A 13,796-nucleotide genomic window follows, 5' to 3' on the forward strand; every position below is an offset into this window, starting at 1 on the left:
TTGCACTGCAGCAGGGCTGGGCGACAAGACTATCGCCTACACCGCAATAGGTCTGCCCAAAGCAATCAACACCGGAAAGCCTGGCCCGATACCCTTGTCCTTTCTCGTCGACGGAACAGCAGGACCAACCTCAAAACCGTCCAATGACGTCTGACTCGGAAGACGGCCAGACGTTCTTAGCCTGGTGGGTGTGGCTGGCGTGAGCGTGACCCAGAATTCCGTGCGTTTCTTTGCCCGCCCACACAAAATCTGTGAATTGGATTGGCAGAGGTGCAAGCTAGTGTACATGCTTTTGCAGCAAGGCTATTGGTCAAAGAACGGATTATCGAACGTGATTGGTTTTCTACAGCGGTTATCTTGGCAGCTGTTTTGAGGGCAGCAGCGTCCAGGCAACTCGACAAGTGGAAGGACACCAAAGATGGTTCTCGCCTTACGGGTGAGTCCCCGCGTTTGATACCATTTTGTCGAATTTCTCAAGTTTATTACGGTTCGTGTGCGGTTGAAATTTAACCCATATGCCGGACTTAGCAATTGTGACTAGCTCTGGCGATTCGGTGGCTTAACTCTGAGGAATGAATGAAGTCTGGGCGTATAGGTTGTCCGAGCCTATGTATGATAGGTTCAGACAAGAAGAGATATCTAGTAATGTGCCTTGTATATTTTGGGACATTGTTGCATGTGATTATCAGTCAGCTCCCCGTGTACTATGGTAATAGGGACTCACCCTTTGATGTGGCAAGCGAGAGGTTGCGGCTTGATTCCCATCCAGATACTTATCAACACACTGACATGTTGTTTAGTTGGAGCCATATTCAGAAGTCACCCTTTCTCTGGCTGCTTGGGAAACCAGGGCATGCATAGCCAAGGGCTGTTAATTCTTGAGTTGTACACATGTGCACTCACGCACGAAACAAATGAAATCTTATCGGATTCGATGGTTTCGCTACAAGGCGCTTCACTACATGAACATTTAGGACGTCCACTTAAACTAGGTATTGTTCTTCAAATTCAATCTTCGATGAGTAAACTCATTAAGGCCCCCTCCGCAGTCGAAAGTACTCTTGCACGACGGTACTTCTTCCATGTCTTTCATTAAGTCACTTTCTGAGGGTATTTCGAATGTCTGTCGCAGAACATGCAGTTACACAATCTATAGCGTGTGACACCCAGTACACATGGCGCCTGCATAGAAAGCGTTTTCATTCATGTACAGATCCGGTCTCATTCTGGATACCACTACAAATGGAATTCGCATTTGGGTTCACCACCGCTTCATTAGATTTCCAGCCCATTCAGTAACTAGGTTCCACGTTTTGGTACTACTAGGTTGTTACATTACGGAATCTAACTGGGATATATGTTCGAGCATAAGGGAGATTTTGAAGAAGCAACTAACTGAACAAATCCGTTTAGGTTATCATGAATTCTTGTTTTCCGGACAAGGAGCGCTGTGGCCTGCATGGTACTTGTTCACCGTCCCTATAATTTCGCAACATTCACAAACCGCCTGTTCATCTTCATCCAAAGGGATGTTGGCCGTATGACATCTTGCGTCTCCATTGACATCTTCACTGGTCAGCGGTTCAATCAAGTACTGACTTAAGAATGAGTGAACCTTATACTGGGGTCGCAAACAGCCATGGCTTAACTGGTTTCGTGCTATAAAAACTGATCGCAGTTGAACACTCACTTGAAGATTATCGTGCTGTTAGCATGATACTTAATCTCTCGTCCTTCATCTTTTACAAAGGCCTGCTTCGGTTGGACTGGAGCAAGAATACTTTCCTTCAGTGTGAATTAATATATTGCACCTAATGAGAAGAGTTTTGAGTTTCTGTTAGGATTTACTACAGTTGAAGTTAATGTATGACGAAATGCCTAGAACTACCGGAAAGCTGTTTCGTCATTGTTATAGATCAACTATCTCAGAGTACCTAGGTAGGCTCGAGCCCAAGACCTGAACTTAACCATATCATATCATACGAGTAGCTGGTCGGGATATAAAGTTCTCATCCTTCACTAACGTAATTCACATCGCATGATTTGGTTCCTCGTGCAATAGCTTCTCAGGTAAAGTGTACATACGGCTCGTTTTTGTTTGCATTCTAGTAGAAATGCAGAGCAATATTGCGGGTTCGCATCCCCTTCGTGACACGTGAGATGCGTACTGCTGATGATTCCCAACAAGTATGAACCAACTATACGGTGATCTTAAAGTTTCCAAAGTCGATTCATCTTACTTGCGGAACAAAATCCTCAATTATAAGTCAGATTCTCCCATCTTCACGATTTTACCACAGAATAGAAAAGTTGATAAATTGAATTGTTTACATCAAACTTGCTGACAGTTATCCATAAGTTCTAGTTAGTTTTTCCTTGTTTTTTTTAAGGAATAAACCTTGCACGTTGATGGAAACGTCAAATACCATCATCTGAGACTGTGATACATCCTGTTTATTTATGAAACTGACCACAACCTGCGAAACGCGCAAGTGGAGATGTAACTGAGCTCATAACTTTGAATTGAGTAGTCAGTTCTATGTAGAGCTTCCAGATCCCATGTTTTCAAGCTGCCTTTGCATTCAAAGTTCTGAAACCCTGGACACTATTTCCTATTCACACTCTATTCTGATCCTCCTTAAGTCAAATAATTGGTGACGGGTAACATAGTTTGCTAGTTTTAAGCATTTCTGTTTTTACCCTACCTGCGAGCCGAAGAGTGAAGAACGTTGGCTTGCACATTACTTTTGCCGCATGAGATGCTGGGCTGGGAAAATGAACAAGGACAAATGTTGCTGGCCGAATCTCCCTACTGATCGAACAGTGGTCATTTCGCGAGGTTATACCTGTTCGATACAGCAGAGACATCGAAATTGTAACGTACTTACAAGGTGGACCAATATGCCACGCACCTCTGACTGGATCAATATTCGGGTGTAACTTCTGTGAAAAGTCGCACTGGCTCCTTTTGCGATACTATAACATTGAAAAACCATCCTTCAGCATTAGGGTTGGTCAACGTTGTGACTCACAGTCTATATGGGATTGTGGGAATAAACGCAAACAAGCGGAGGGTCTTCTTAGCGATCAATATTTTGCTCACCAGAGGGCCAGAAGGTATGTGCACACCCGTCTGTCTTGAAAAATTCACTCTCGAGTTATGTTACACAAATTCAGTTCGCCTTATCTCCAACGTCGCATTACCCATCAAACTATTGCGGCCCACTCTGTAGGTTCTGGAGGTTTTGATCATCAAGGTCGGCGTGCCTCAGTCAGCTGTTCACCGATGCGCTGGTTCACCTCATCCTTAGCTGCTGAACTGTTCTCGTCACGCTTGCCTTCCATGCTTATGAAGTGGCAGCTCAAAAGATTATTGGATATCCTGGCATTTTGTAGTTTATGCTCTTTTTCATCTTAAGCAAACGAATCAAAGTTCACTCTGCTCCGTGAATGAACATCAGACAACCGAAAACAGATAAAACTCATCGATACACCAACGGATCAATGCTTTGATGGGCATACACGATGGATCAATACGCTCCACCCGCTTTACTGACTGGGTTTTGTATACCCCACTGCAAAATTATTAGACCTGCTTGCTTTCACCAGCACCCTAATACAGATGAGTTGGATGAAAGCTCAGGATTAAGCTGAATATCTTTAAAGGACTGTCGTAACATCCACAAACGTTTAAAATGAGCGCATCGTAAGTATAGATAGGAACACACCAGGTCATTGGTACATCGGGAAAATTAAGAGTTATTCCGGTTATTCCGTCTCCAGACCTCTATGAGACCTCTTAAGATGTTTGATATGAGCGTCTAAATGATATACCAACCAATAATATCCCAATCCTACTTAATGGGTGCTATAAGTACGGTTTTGGAGGCCTTGAATTTCATTCCCCTTGACACGGTGTCCTAGTATGATCCATGGGTTATTTGGCGGACTGTGTTTCACTTGGAGAAATGGAAACTAGCTCTTGATGAGGTTAGAATTGACGGCCGCTACTCTGTCCTGCTGGATTATCCCATNTACCCATGGCACAGATAGTCATAACAACTATTTCAATATTCAAACGGAGTCTCCAGCTACACTCACCATTGTGAACTCGTGCAATTTGGTGGTCGAGGAAAATTGGACTGATTTCGAGAGTCTTACTTATTATAGTTCGGCTGTAGCACCCTTTCGGTGCCTAACTGCCATGCCACTAGAAGGAAGCACGAGGGCTGGGATACAATCAGGTTGTCCAAGCCTAGACTGGGGAATTCGATAGGCAGAGAGCGGGTTTAAACCCCGAACCTTTCGGTCAGTAAATTTGCGCTCTAACCACTGAGCCACCTCAACCCCCTCACTTATTATACTTCAATGCGTCCGACCCACTCATAGGGATTTTCTTTGTCGTAAGAATTGATATACGTCTGAATCCGACTCCGATTAATGTTGCCATTGATAACAATACACCAGTAGTACTTACTTGCACTTAACTGGCATAGTATCTAGGGGACGCGCAAGAACAACTTGTAGGCTGATCTGCTTAAGGCTTCTGACGTTACAAGCTGCAATAAGTACTGAAGAACAAGGCCTGAATAGTGGGCTGGGAGCGGTAGATGTGAATGGTAGCTTGCAGTGTGTCAGTATGTTCCTTAGGTGCCTGACTGACGTGAATATGGTTGAAATCTACAGCAGAGAGTTGCAAGTAGGACAGGACGAAAGTTAAGAGATAGCGGTGAAGAATGTGGGAGGCATCAACAGTCGTGTGTTTTCGCTTATGGGCCTGCTTAGGCAGCCAATAGAGTGATCTAGTTGATGTTGCCACGCTACGCTCCATGTGCCATCAAGATACTTTTATTCATAACGTACATGGTGATGTGTGAGTTAAGATACTATTAGGGTACCTAAATCTAGACAGCAGGACGACTAGGGTCCCCGACTAAAATCTTTGGCATAAAAGCCTGACCGCAATTATCACTGGTCGGCTTGAGACTACCCGAGTAGCCCAAATTTTAGGGGACAAATGGTCACATTTCTTCCAACCCTGCAACCTAGAGGATTTAGAGAATGTTTGTCAATCCTCTGTCTTTTCTGGTGGATGACGTTCTAGAGGTTCGTTGGGAATCAACCAATACAGTTGAATGGGTTACTGAGGTACACAAGCTGTCACATCACGATGAGGTCCAATCCCTTCGCGGCAGAGTTAATGTACAACTCAACCTTGAATCGAGCCATTTGAGTCAGCCGAAATTTCTAGCTTTCCGTTAAGCGAAATCTGTTGCAGTGTCTTGAGTAGTTACTGGCTGCACAGACTCTACGTACTGAAAATGTGGGTCCCATATGCTTTCAGATGAATTCATAGTTATCGTAACTTGTCCGGTGAACTCAGTAGCAGTTGTAATCGCCATCCAATACTCAGCTGTCTGAAGCTGAGCATGGGCGTATTCATCCTTGCCACCGATTGTCATTCGTAGGCAGGAGGACTGGTTTATTCAACATAGAATATTGGTTCACGCTTCTTGCCTCATCGGGAGCTGTGTTCTGCTCCGTCGCGTGTAATTGTCGAGTGCTTGACTTTGAAGTCCCAATCTTGGTTCAGCAGCGAGCCTATGGATACTTCTAGGACAGAGGTAGCCGAAAATTATGAAATTATTGGGCTTTAATACCGAGTTGTTTAATGCGGCTGAAGAATCTTCGGCCCTAATATCATCCAGATGCCCTCCGTTTTGAGGTGAACTGACTGGATTACATCTCGCTTAATCCCCTCGACATGACGATACCTTGGGGTGTTCACCTTTGGTGGACAATAATCAACCAAGGTTCTTTATCGGTTTCTGGATCACCTTGCATTTGTAAGAGCAACCAACTGGTTGGCGTGTGGTGGGGCGGATCAGTATTTCAGTCCAAAAGTAATCGGTACACAATATGCGGTTGAACAAAAACCGTTTTACAACATCATCCTAACGTGTTTAGGAAGTTCGTTCAGTTTATCTGTCAGTCAATCATCTGAAGGAAAGCCAGGTTCGCCCAGTAGCCTTGTCGATAAGCCCACTAGCGTGGGACGTTTCGATTGCACCGTCTGACCAATGGCTTCCGCCGTTAATGTCTACCCCGTATCGATCCGCCCTAACCGCTTCGTCCAACAGACAACAGCTGACCTTGTCCTTAAAACAGAAATGAATGGTTCGTAACAGCTGGCCAAGCTGTTTACTATTTACTCGTTCATCCAAGCCTCTCTGTGGTAAACAGTTCTACTCGTGTTCTGGCCACCTGTGCGGTAGGAAGACAGAGCTGTTTATCTCACCTCTAGTTTTGACCCTAGGAATGCTGAAATTGATCAAATACTCCCACTGATTCTTCGGAACAACCTGATGGGGTATTTTAGTTAACACCCCTTTAAAGATGCTTAAGGTAGTCCTCTGAGTTGTTTTTTCCTTGCTATTTCTCCCACCTCGTTTTGTCCTGAGCTGTTCGTCGAGAACGTTGAACGCGAAGTTGTGTAGAATCGAAAAAAAATTATACTGCAATAGTTCTTAACACGATCATCTGACGTAGACAAATGTGTGGATGTGCATAGATCTTCCTTCATGAACTACAGCCGCGTGCTGTAACTTAGCTATGCCGCTTTCTAGACTAGATGAAATCGAGTGTTAAACGGTGTCAACTGTTACAAGTGTAGGAATTCCCGTCGGTTTGTTATTCGTAAGCAAACCGTAACCGCTCGGACATTGGTTTGATCAATCAATTAACCTACTTACCTCCGCTGAGCTACGATCGACCACTGGTGTTATTTCTACTCAAAACAGTTCAAATGAAGATCATTGCGAATTGATTGATTGATGTGACACGGTCGTGAATAGGCCAACTCGCCAAACCACCAACACAACGATGATAAAAATTTACCTGAATTAGCTAAATACAAGCGGATTTTCAATTGGGTTTTGTTAAAAGACAGGTGTTGACTTCGCTCTGTTGAGTGAGTAAAATTTTTCAATCTAGGGCCTACTTGGGTGAGATTAAGTGCTCAAACTTGTAGAAATTGCATTCAATGTACTGTGACTGTGTGTGATACGTTTTCCTGCCAAGACGGTATTGTGGGTACAACGTGCAATAAGTGGTGCAAAGGGACAGTTTTGTCTCTAATAATAGGTTTAAAGTGTTCTCGATCGCGATTATACGGATGGTTTATGCTGTCGACGTGAGCAATTGAAGGATATCACGAGAATCTGCCTTATTATTGGGTACAGAAACATCATTTATGCCTTCACTGATACCTAAAAAACTACTGGACGAACGGTGACGAAGTTTTGATCGACACATCTTGGCAACAGTTTTCTGATCAATCTCGAGCTTAAGGTATCTCAGTAGTTAAGGCGTGTTACAACTGAACGAATGCCACCACGCGACTAGTCACTCATGTTTAATGAATTTACTTGGTATATGTGTTGTGAGATCCTACGGGGTTGAAATACACGCTCCTTGGATGGCTTCTGGCTAACTGAAGCAGAGTTGAGTCCGCATAAGGCTGTGTATTATGGAATCGCAAACGGAAGGATTTGACTCCAGTGATGAGATAAAATCCGATCTGGACGACCGAGGTAATCATAGTTCTCAGTGGCCGGGTATAGGGTGGTCCAGCGGTAACCTAGATATTCAACCAATCGAGTATTTAGCAAACCAATGGCCGTTTTTGGTCACTCGGTCAAATGTGAGCGACGTAACATTTCGGTACGGAATTAATAAGTAATTTTTTAGAAACACGCTTTTTGACATCTCACATCTTCGTATTCCTCCGTAAAACTACTCGACAAGGGACTTAACAATAAGGATCCCTTCTAGCGTTCTTCAGTAGCAGTCGTGTTTTAAGTCGTTCTCAATGACGTCCTTTTGATCGTTGGTTCGTAATCCACCGATAGGAAGCACCAAGACTGATCAACTTGGAACATAAATGATCACTTTCGGAATGAGGTCGATCCACACAACTTCCCGTCTAGATGACTGTTCGAGACTCAAAGACGCCACCAGAATAGAGAACCCGTTCCGTCAGAATGAACAAATACTCAATTAGGAATCCCATTAACCTGATCTTCATGCCCTAAATTCACGGACGAATTGGTAGCCTAATTGATAAAGTGGTGGTGAGTCGTAGCGCGGTAAGGCTACTTTCATTTCCCTCCAACTGTACAAGCGAATTGTCACACTCCTTTAAATTTGAAACTATCTGTCACTAATTTTTTATGTGCGAACTTCGATGCGTTTCATAGTGAGAAGTAAGTGATTAAGCAACTCATCACAGTAGTTAAATGCTTGTAGAACTAATAGTGTTCGCAACGGCGATTTATTGATTTGGATATCACTGGATATCGCAATTAGATGTGGCAGAGTCGTGGGTGCCTGTTCAATGCCACGAGGTAAAAAAATTCTGGTTCTACAGATTCGGTCATCTCGTACTAGACGACAGTTCCTTTGAAGTGCATGATACTTGCCGGAATCTGTTTTTACCGTATCCATTCCTATTAGGATGAACTCTTTCCTGCGATTTTCATGTAAGGGGCTTCGAGATATGACTGCGTTCTATTGACCTGAACGTAATTCAGATGTTGATTTGCCGCACATTCGGCATTTTAATCTGGCCAACAAGTTGATGTTATTCTCATGGTTGTGTCCAATAAAAATACAACATCGCGGCATCTTGTTTACATTTATGAGTCGTTTTCGGTCGTGCGTCGGTTTCCGACGACGCATTTAGCCTGCAATTTCCCTCAGTACCTGACTTCGCGACTGTTGAAATGGATGGAGACGTAGCACTGGTTATAGTCCGTTCACACTTGTTCATCAGGAGTCGAATTTGGCACCTCATGACTTTCTAGCTTCCCTCCAAACTTATCTGCAGGTGAAGCATTAACGAATCCTCTTGTGTTTTGTTGCAACCTTCGTAATAAATTTTACTGCCACCTTCATCGGTACCCACATTATAACCCTGGGATTTCATATATGCTTTGTGGAAGGGATTGGTTCACGTTTTTAAAAACCTATGTGTGCTTCGCGTGAGTTTTTCTGCCGATAAGGAAGCAGTTCTGATGATTGATTTTTTGTCCACTACAATAGTTTTTGGACAACGCACCGTGGGATTTGGTTACTCATCTTTTTTGCGGAATTTATCCTGCAAGGCGACCAACATACACTGACAAACCGAGAATAATTGTACGGCTGTTTCGTGATCTTTCGAGTCGGGAAGACACCCTTCACTCGATCCGTGTCTCGTGGTTGTTCGCAATGATCATCAGGGAGTATTTGACGAGTTTCGTGAGAATAAAACTTGAAATCTTTCGGATAGTGAATACACCTATTACCATTTAGTTACAGATGTCTAATCAGCATTGCAAGTGTCGTGCACATAGTATGGCGCATAGACTGACTTCGCCAGAATTCAGATATAGGCGTTTCACTAGTTTTTGCATTTCATGACCGAGGTACTGCCTTGCAACACGCAACGAGCTCCTGGTGGTCCAGTAGTTTACTATCTTTGTCACCAGAGTATGTTCTTTCTAGATTTTTGACTGTCTATGGGATTCCGATGTACTTTAACACCAATTTGAATTCGGGATTTACTGCTGTTCACTTTCGGCGGATCTGTTTGCTTTTTGTATTGTTGCTCTGTGTAGAAAGAAAATCTTGCAAGCTTCTGATATCTATCTTAGGTTCTGTTCAACTTATGCGTATAAAAAGTGCTTTGTTTTTCACCTCTGAGTTTACCTTGTATCAGACCAAATCCGTGTATTACTCTTCCCGAACGTTCTGCTATATTGTCTGCTCTTTTCATGGCCAGACTGTGCATCCTTTCTCATGGAATGTTTCCTATGTATTGATAATAATAATAATAATAATAATAATAATAGTCGCTTAGCTGCGCCACCCTTCCGGTGTCTAGCTTCCATGCCGCTCGACGGAAGCATGAGAGCTCAGATACTGTCATTTTGCTCAAGCCTAGTCAGGAGCGATTGTGATGCAGAGGTTGGGCTCGAACCCAGGACCTTCCGGGGAGTTATTTCACGCCTTAACCGCTGAACTAGTTCCGAAAGTAAGCACGTCCGGTTACAGCACGAGACTTACGCTTGAGTCAAATCGTTGCTAGTGTAAACCGCACACAGACATTTTACAGTTAATGTTTCATTTACTCTAAGCTAGGCATCGACGCAGACTCCAACGCCAAACGTTTTTGTGTCTACTGATACGTTTCGTCACCCCTCAATCAATTCCTCATGTTTTGATGCCTTAGAGCACTACAGCTGATGCAACCGAACTTTTCCGTATACTTCGGAATATCAAGGAGAGAGTATTGCACACACACACACACACACACACACTATTTCTTACTGATTTGACTGTTGTCGATCTGTGTGACCGTAACTCCGTGTGTCTAGGTTCGATGTCTTACTTATCCCATACTTGCAAAACTGGAGCTGGTTCCGTTTCCGACTACAGAGCAGTCTTGCACCTTTATCCTAATCAATAAGTGGATTTTGCTAATGGACGCTTCGTTATCTTTAAGAATCTGACTTCTAGTGAGTAGTCAGGAAACACCGCAAATTTCTGAGTAACATCAGCACTATGTGCGCATGTTTAACAAAAGCAAATCCTAACTTAGCAATCGGTCGCGTATCAGTAGCGAAGGTTTTTCGCACTCGCCATGGGGTAAGATCATGGTAATACAACGCGCCTCCTTAGCTTGGGGCCCCTGAAAAGGAGCAACAAGCTGCACTTCTTTGTCAAAATGTACTGGATTCAAGGATAAGGCATGGAGTGGTTTAGACTCTATGACAGAATAAAAGGACAATTGTGTGAACAGTTTGCAGAAACCAAAATAACCCCGGCGAGTTCAAAACGCATCAACCAGAAAACTACAGGAACAGCTCTCCCTTGAACTGTGTTGGTAAGCAACTGTTGTTGTCTTATCAAACCAAGCACAAAAGTATGGCATTTTTCTTTCGACAATCCACCATGTTTGTTATTCTGGCCTCCGGTGATAATCTCATTATGTTCAATATATCAACAACTATTGGTATTTTCAATCATAGATGGGCTGATTTGATCTGACTGGCTTGAATAAACTGTCTCCAGAAGCCTCGTTTTTAACCGGGGCGACTGAATCTGCGTTCGTTGCCTGAAAGAGATTTCAGAAATCTCGTCTAGGCTGACGTAAAAGGCTTTCAAAACCAGTCCATTCGTGTTCAGCCCGTCTACTTTTTTATCTCAGATTAGAATGACCATATGGAATGCAGTCGAACTGGATTGGTTGAAAACCTAAAGCCTGGTTTTGGCACCACGTGTATAGGAACATCCGTGCTATCAAAAGGTCTGCCACTGGTAGTTTTTCTTAACGTTCCAAATGTTGTGTTTAAAAGCCTGTGTCCGAGTCTAGGTTTTACAAGGTCTTTTGAAATGTGCGCATAATTGGTTTGAGCTGTTGACGTGCTGTCGACAATAGCTTAACTCGTTCAAGTGTTCTCCTGCATCCAAGGTCTGGTCAAATTGACCAGATAGAGGTGGTGGCTATTATTCCTTCAAATTTCCAGTGTTAAAATAAAAAACAAGGTCCTTTATGGGATATGCTGATAAAGAATAATGCATATGTCGTCGGTTTCGTTCAGCTGTGATACCCTTTCGGTGCCTAGTTACCATGCCACCCAAAGGAAGCACGAGGGCTGGGATACTGCCAGATTGACCAGCCTAGACAAGAGAAGTCGGGAGGCAAAGGTGGGGTTCGAACCACGGACTTTCCGTTCAGTGAGTTCGCCCCACAACCACTGAGCCACCTTTAAACTGGAGAGTGGGGGGGGGGGGCGTTTGTATCCTGTTTACAATTCGTTTCCAAATTTGCAAGAAATTTTCATTCTAGGCACTCGTTTGACTGCCACTACTGTGCAACTGGCTGTACGCACACCTGTCCTCGCTCGATAGTAGGCTAAGTTGTTAGGTGAACAAAGATAGTCGTTCCCGAAGAATACACTTATTTGCAAATCAATCTGGTTTTCACGAGAGACTCAACTGAATCTCTCGTTTGTGATATTCTACAACTGAATGTGCTGCACACAGGTCGTCTCATAATTCAGTTGGATTCGAGATATCGCAGTACATTTCCATAAAGGACTGCGCCTACCTGATGAGCCTCAAGAAGGGCAAAACGGGTCGTGGGCTGTCGAAGAGTTTTCAGCAACCTTGCGAGTAGTTTCCCTTCTGTTACTGCGACTTAAGAGACCTCATTTCACAATATGAGTGGCTTGAACTGCAAGCAAGTTACGACAACTAATTATTGCTTTCTGTGCTTACAAGATCGCTCAAGTGGCTATGGAATGTGAACACAAACGATAGATCATACATTGCATCATCGTTCCTAATGACGTCCACAGTGCACACACGCATGCAGTCTGCGTAACAATCACCTTGAATGCTCATGATCAAGTAATACGGTTGAAATAAGACTGTTACCAGAGTTTGACGGACGAATTTAGCTTTTTTGGGTAAAAATCTCGTCGGATGCTAAAAGGGTCAGCCTGGTGGGCGTTTCGGGATCAGTCACCTAGGCATCCGATTGATAGCTTTTCCCTCCACCAATACTGCTTTGAAATAGGTTGAGTCAAAGGAGGATGCATGATCTTCAGCTAATGGTAGGTAGTCACGATCCTAATAACTGCTTTCATGTCCATATTAGACGCCTCTCTGGCTACTGCAGTCCTATAGAATGTAATGAAACCGACTTGGACCAGGAACCCTTGAAATAGGAGACAAGAAAAGGTACATCTCAAATAGCGCCGTACATGCTTTTGGGGTAGTTGCATTCGTGTGCTTGAGGATCGTGTTTTTATTTATGAGATGTTAGATGCATGCCCCCATTTGGGACATCGCGTGACTGGTCGAACACTGTGGACTGATTACATTTTGCTTCGATGAAGTAATGCGAATTTGTCCATGTTGGTAAATTCGAATGATCATATTTTATTTGGGCGCAATGAGGCCATCAATCAAGCTGGCGAAAGAAACTTCCAGACAAACACCGAAACCGGCAGTGAAGCATCGGTACTAAGCATTGATGGGCTGTCGACGAGGGTGATGGTGACGACCGACATCCCTCTGTTCGAGCCGATGCTGTGGTCTGCGTAGGTGTAGCTGCCTGATACTACCCACCTGAAATAGTCCTTGTGACGCAGGGGTCCTCACACGGTAGATCTGACACAGTGGTAAACGTGTCATAGTCTCGTTCAAGCGGATGAAACTGGAACTTCCTCTTTTTTTTCTACCACTGACTGAATGGCCAGCGCCTGTCACCCTTATGGAACGGCCGACGTATAGTGTCGAATTGAATCCTATGAGAAGTCCTCGTTGCAATTTTATAAGGAGAATATATTTTACAGAATCCTCGGCAAAAGCAATGGCTTCCAAATATGACAGGAACGTACAACAACCACTCACGACCCACACGATTATTGTGAACATATATGCATAATGCGTACATCGAAATTATCTAAAAGCTCCCCAAGCAGCCTGGTGCCTAAATTCTTGGAATGATGTGACATTGGTTCTTAAAGCTACACGCTCGTTTCATAACTGATGACAGATGGTGGATTATTCCACACCTTTTCACCCTAGTGAGAGGATGCGTGGAGATTTAACTTAATTTTCAGCTTCAAATAAGAACATTCCGGTTTCTGTAGTAGTGGTACAACTTTGGAAAGAAACTCCCTAAGACCAGTGTTACACTTTTGTTCTGCAAAGAGAGATTCGCCAAATTTCCGAATTATCGG

General features: G+C 43.7%; 1 protein-coding gene across 1 annotated transcript in view; it reads left to right on the forward strand.

Annotated features, from left to right (window-relative positions):
- Positions 1–388: 388 nt before the first annotated feature.
- T265_00435 (hypothetical protein) overlaps positions 389–13,796 on the forward strand; it is a gene marked incomplete at both ends in the record, with an annotated part of 28,112 nt that continues 14,704 nt past the window's right edge. Inside the window, one exon of the mRNA XM_009164208.1 lies at positions 389–436. Coding sequence (XP_009162472.1) covers positions 419–436 — 18 coding nt within the window. The remainder of the gene's footprint in view (positions 437–13,796) is intronic.

This window comes from Opisthorchis viverrini (assembly GCF_000715545.1).
Source record: "Opisthorchis viverrini unplaced genomic scaffold opera_v5_4, whole genome shotgun sequence".
NCBI classification, from domain to species: domain Eukaryota; kingdom Metazoa; phylum Platyhelminthes; class Trematoda; order Opisthorchiida; family Opisthorchiidae; genus Opisthorchis; species Opisthorchis viverrini.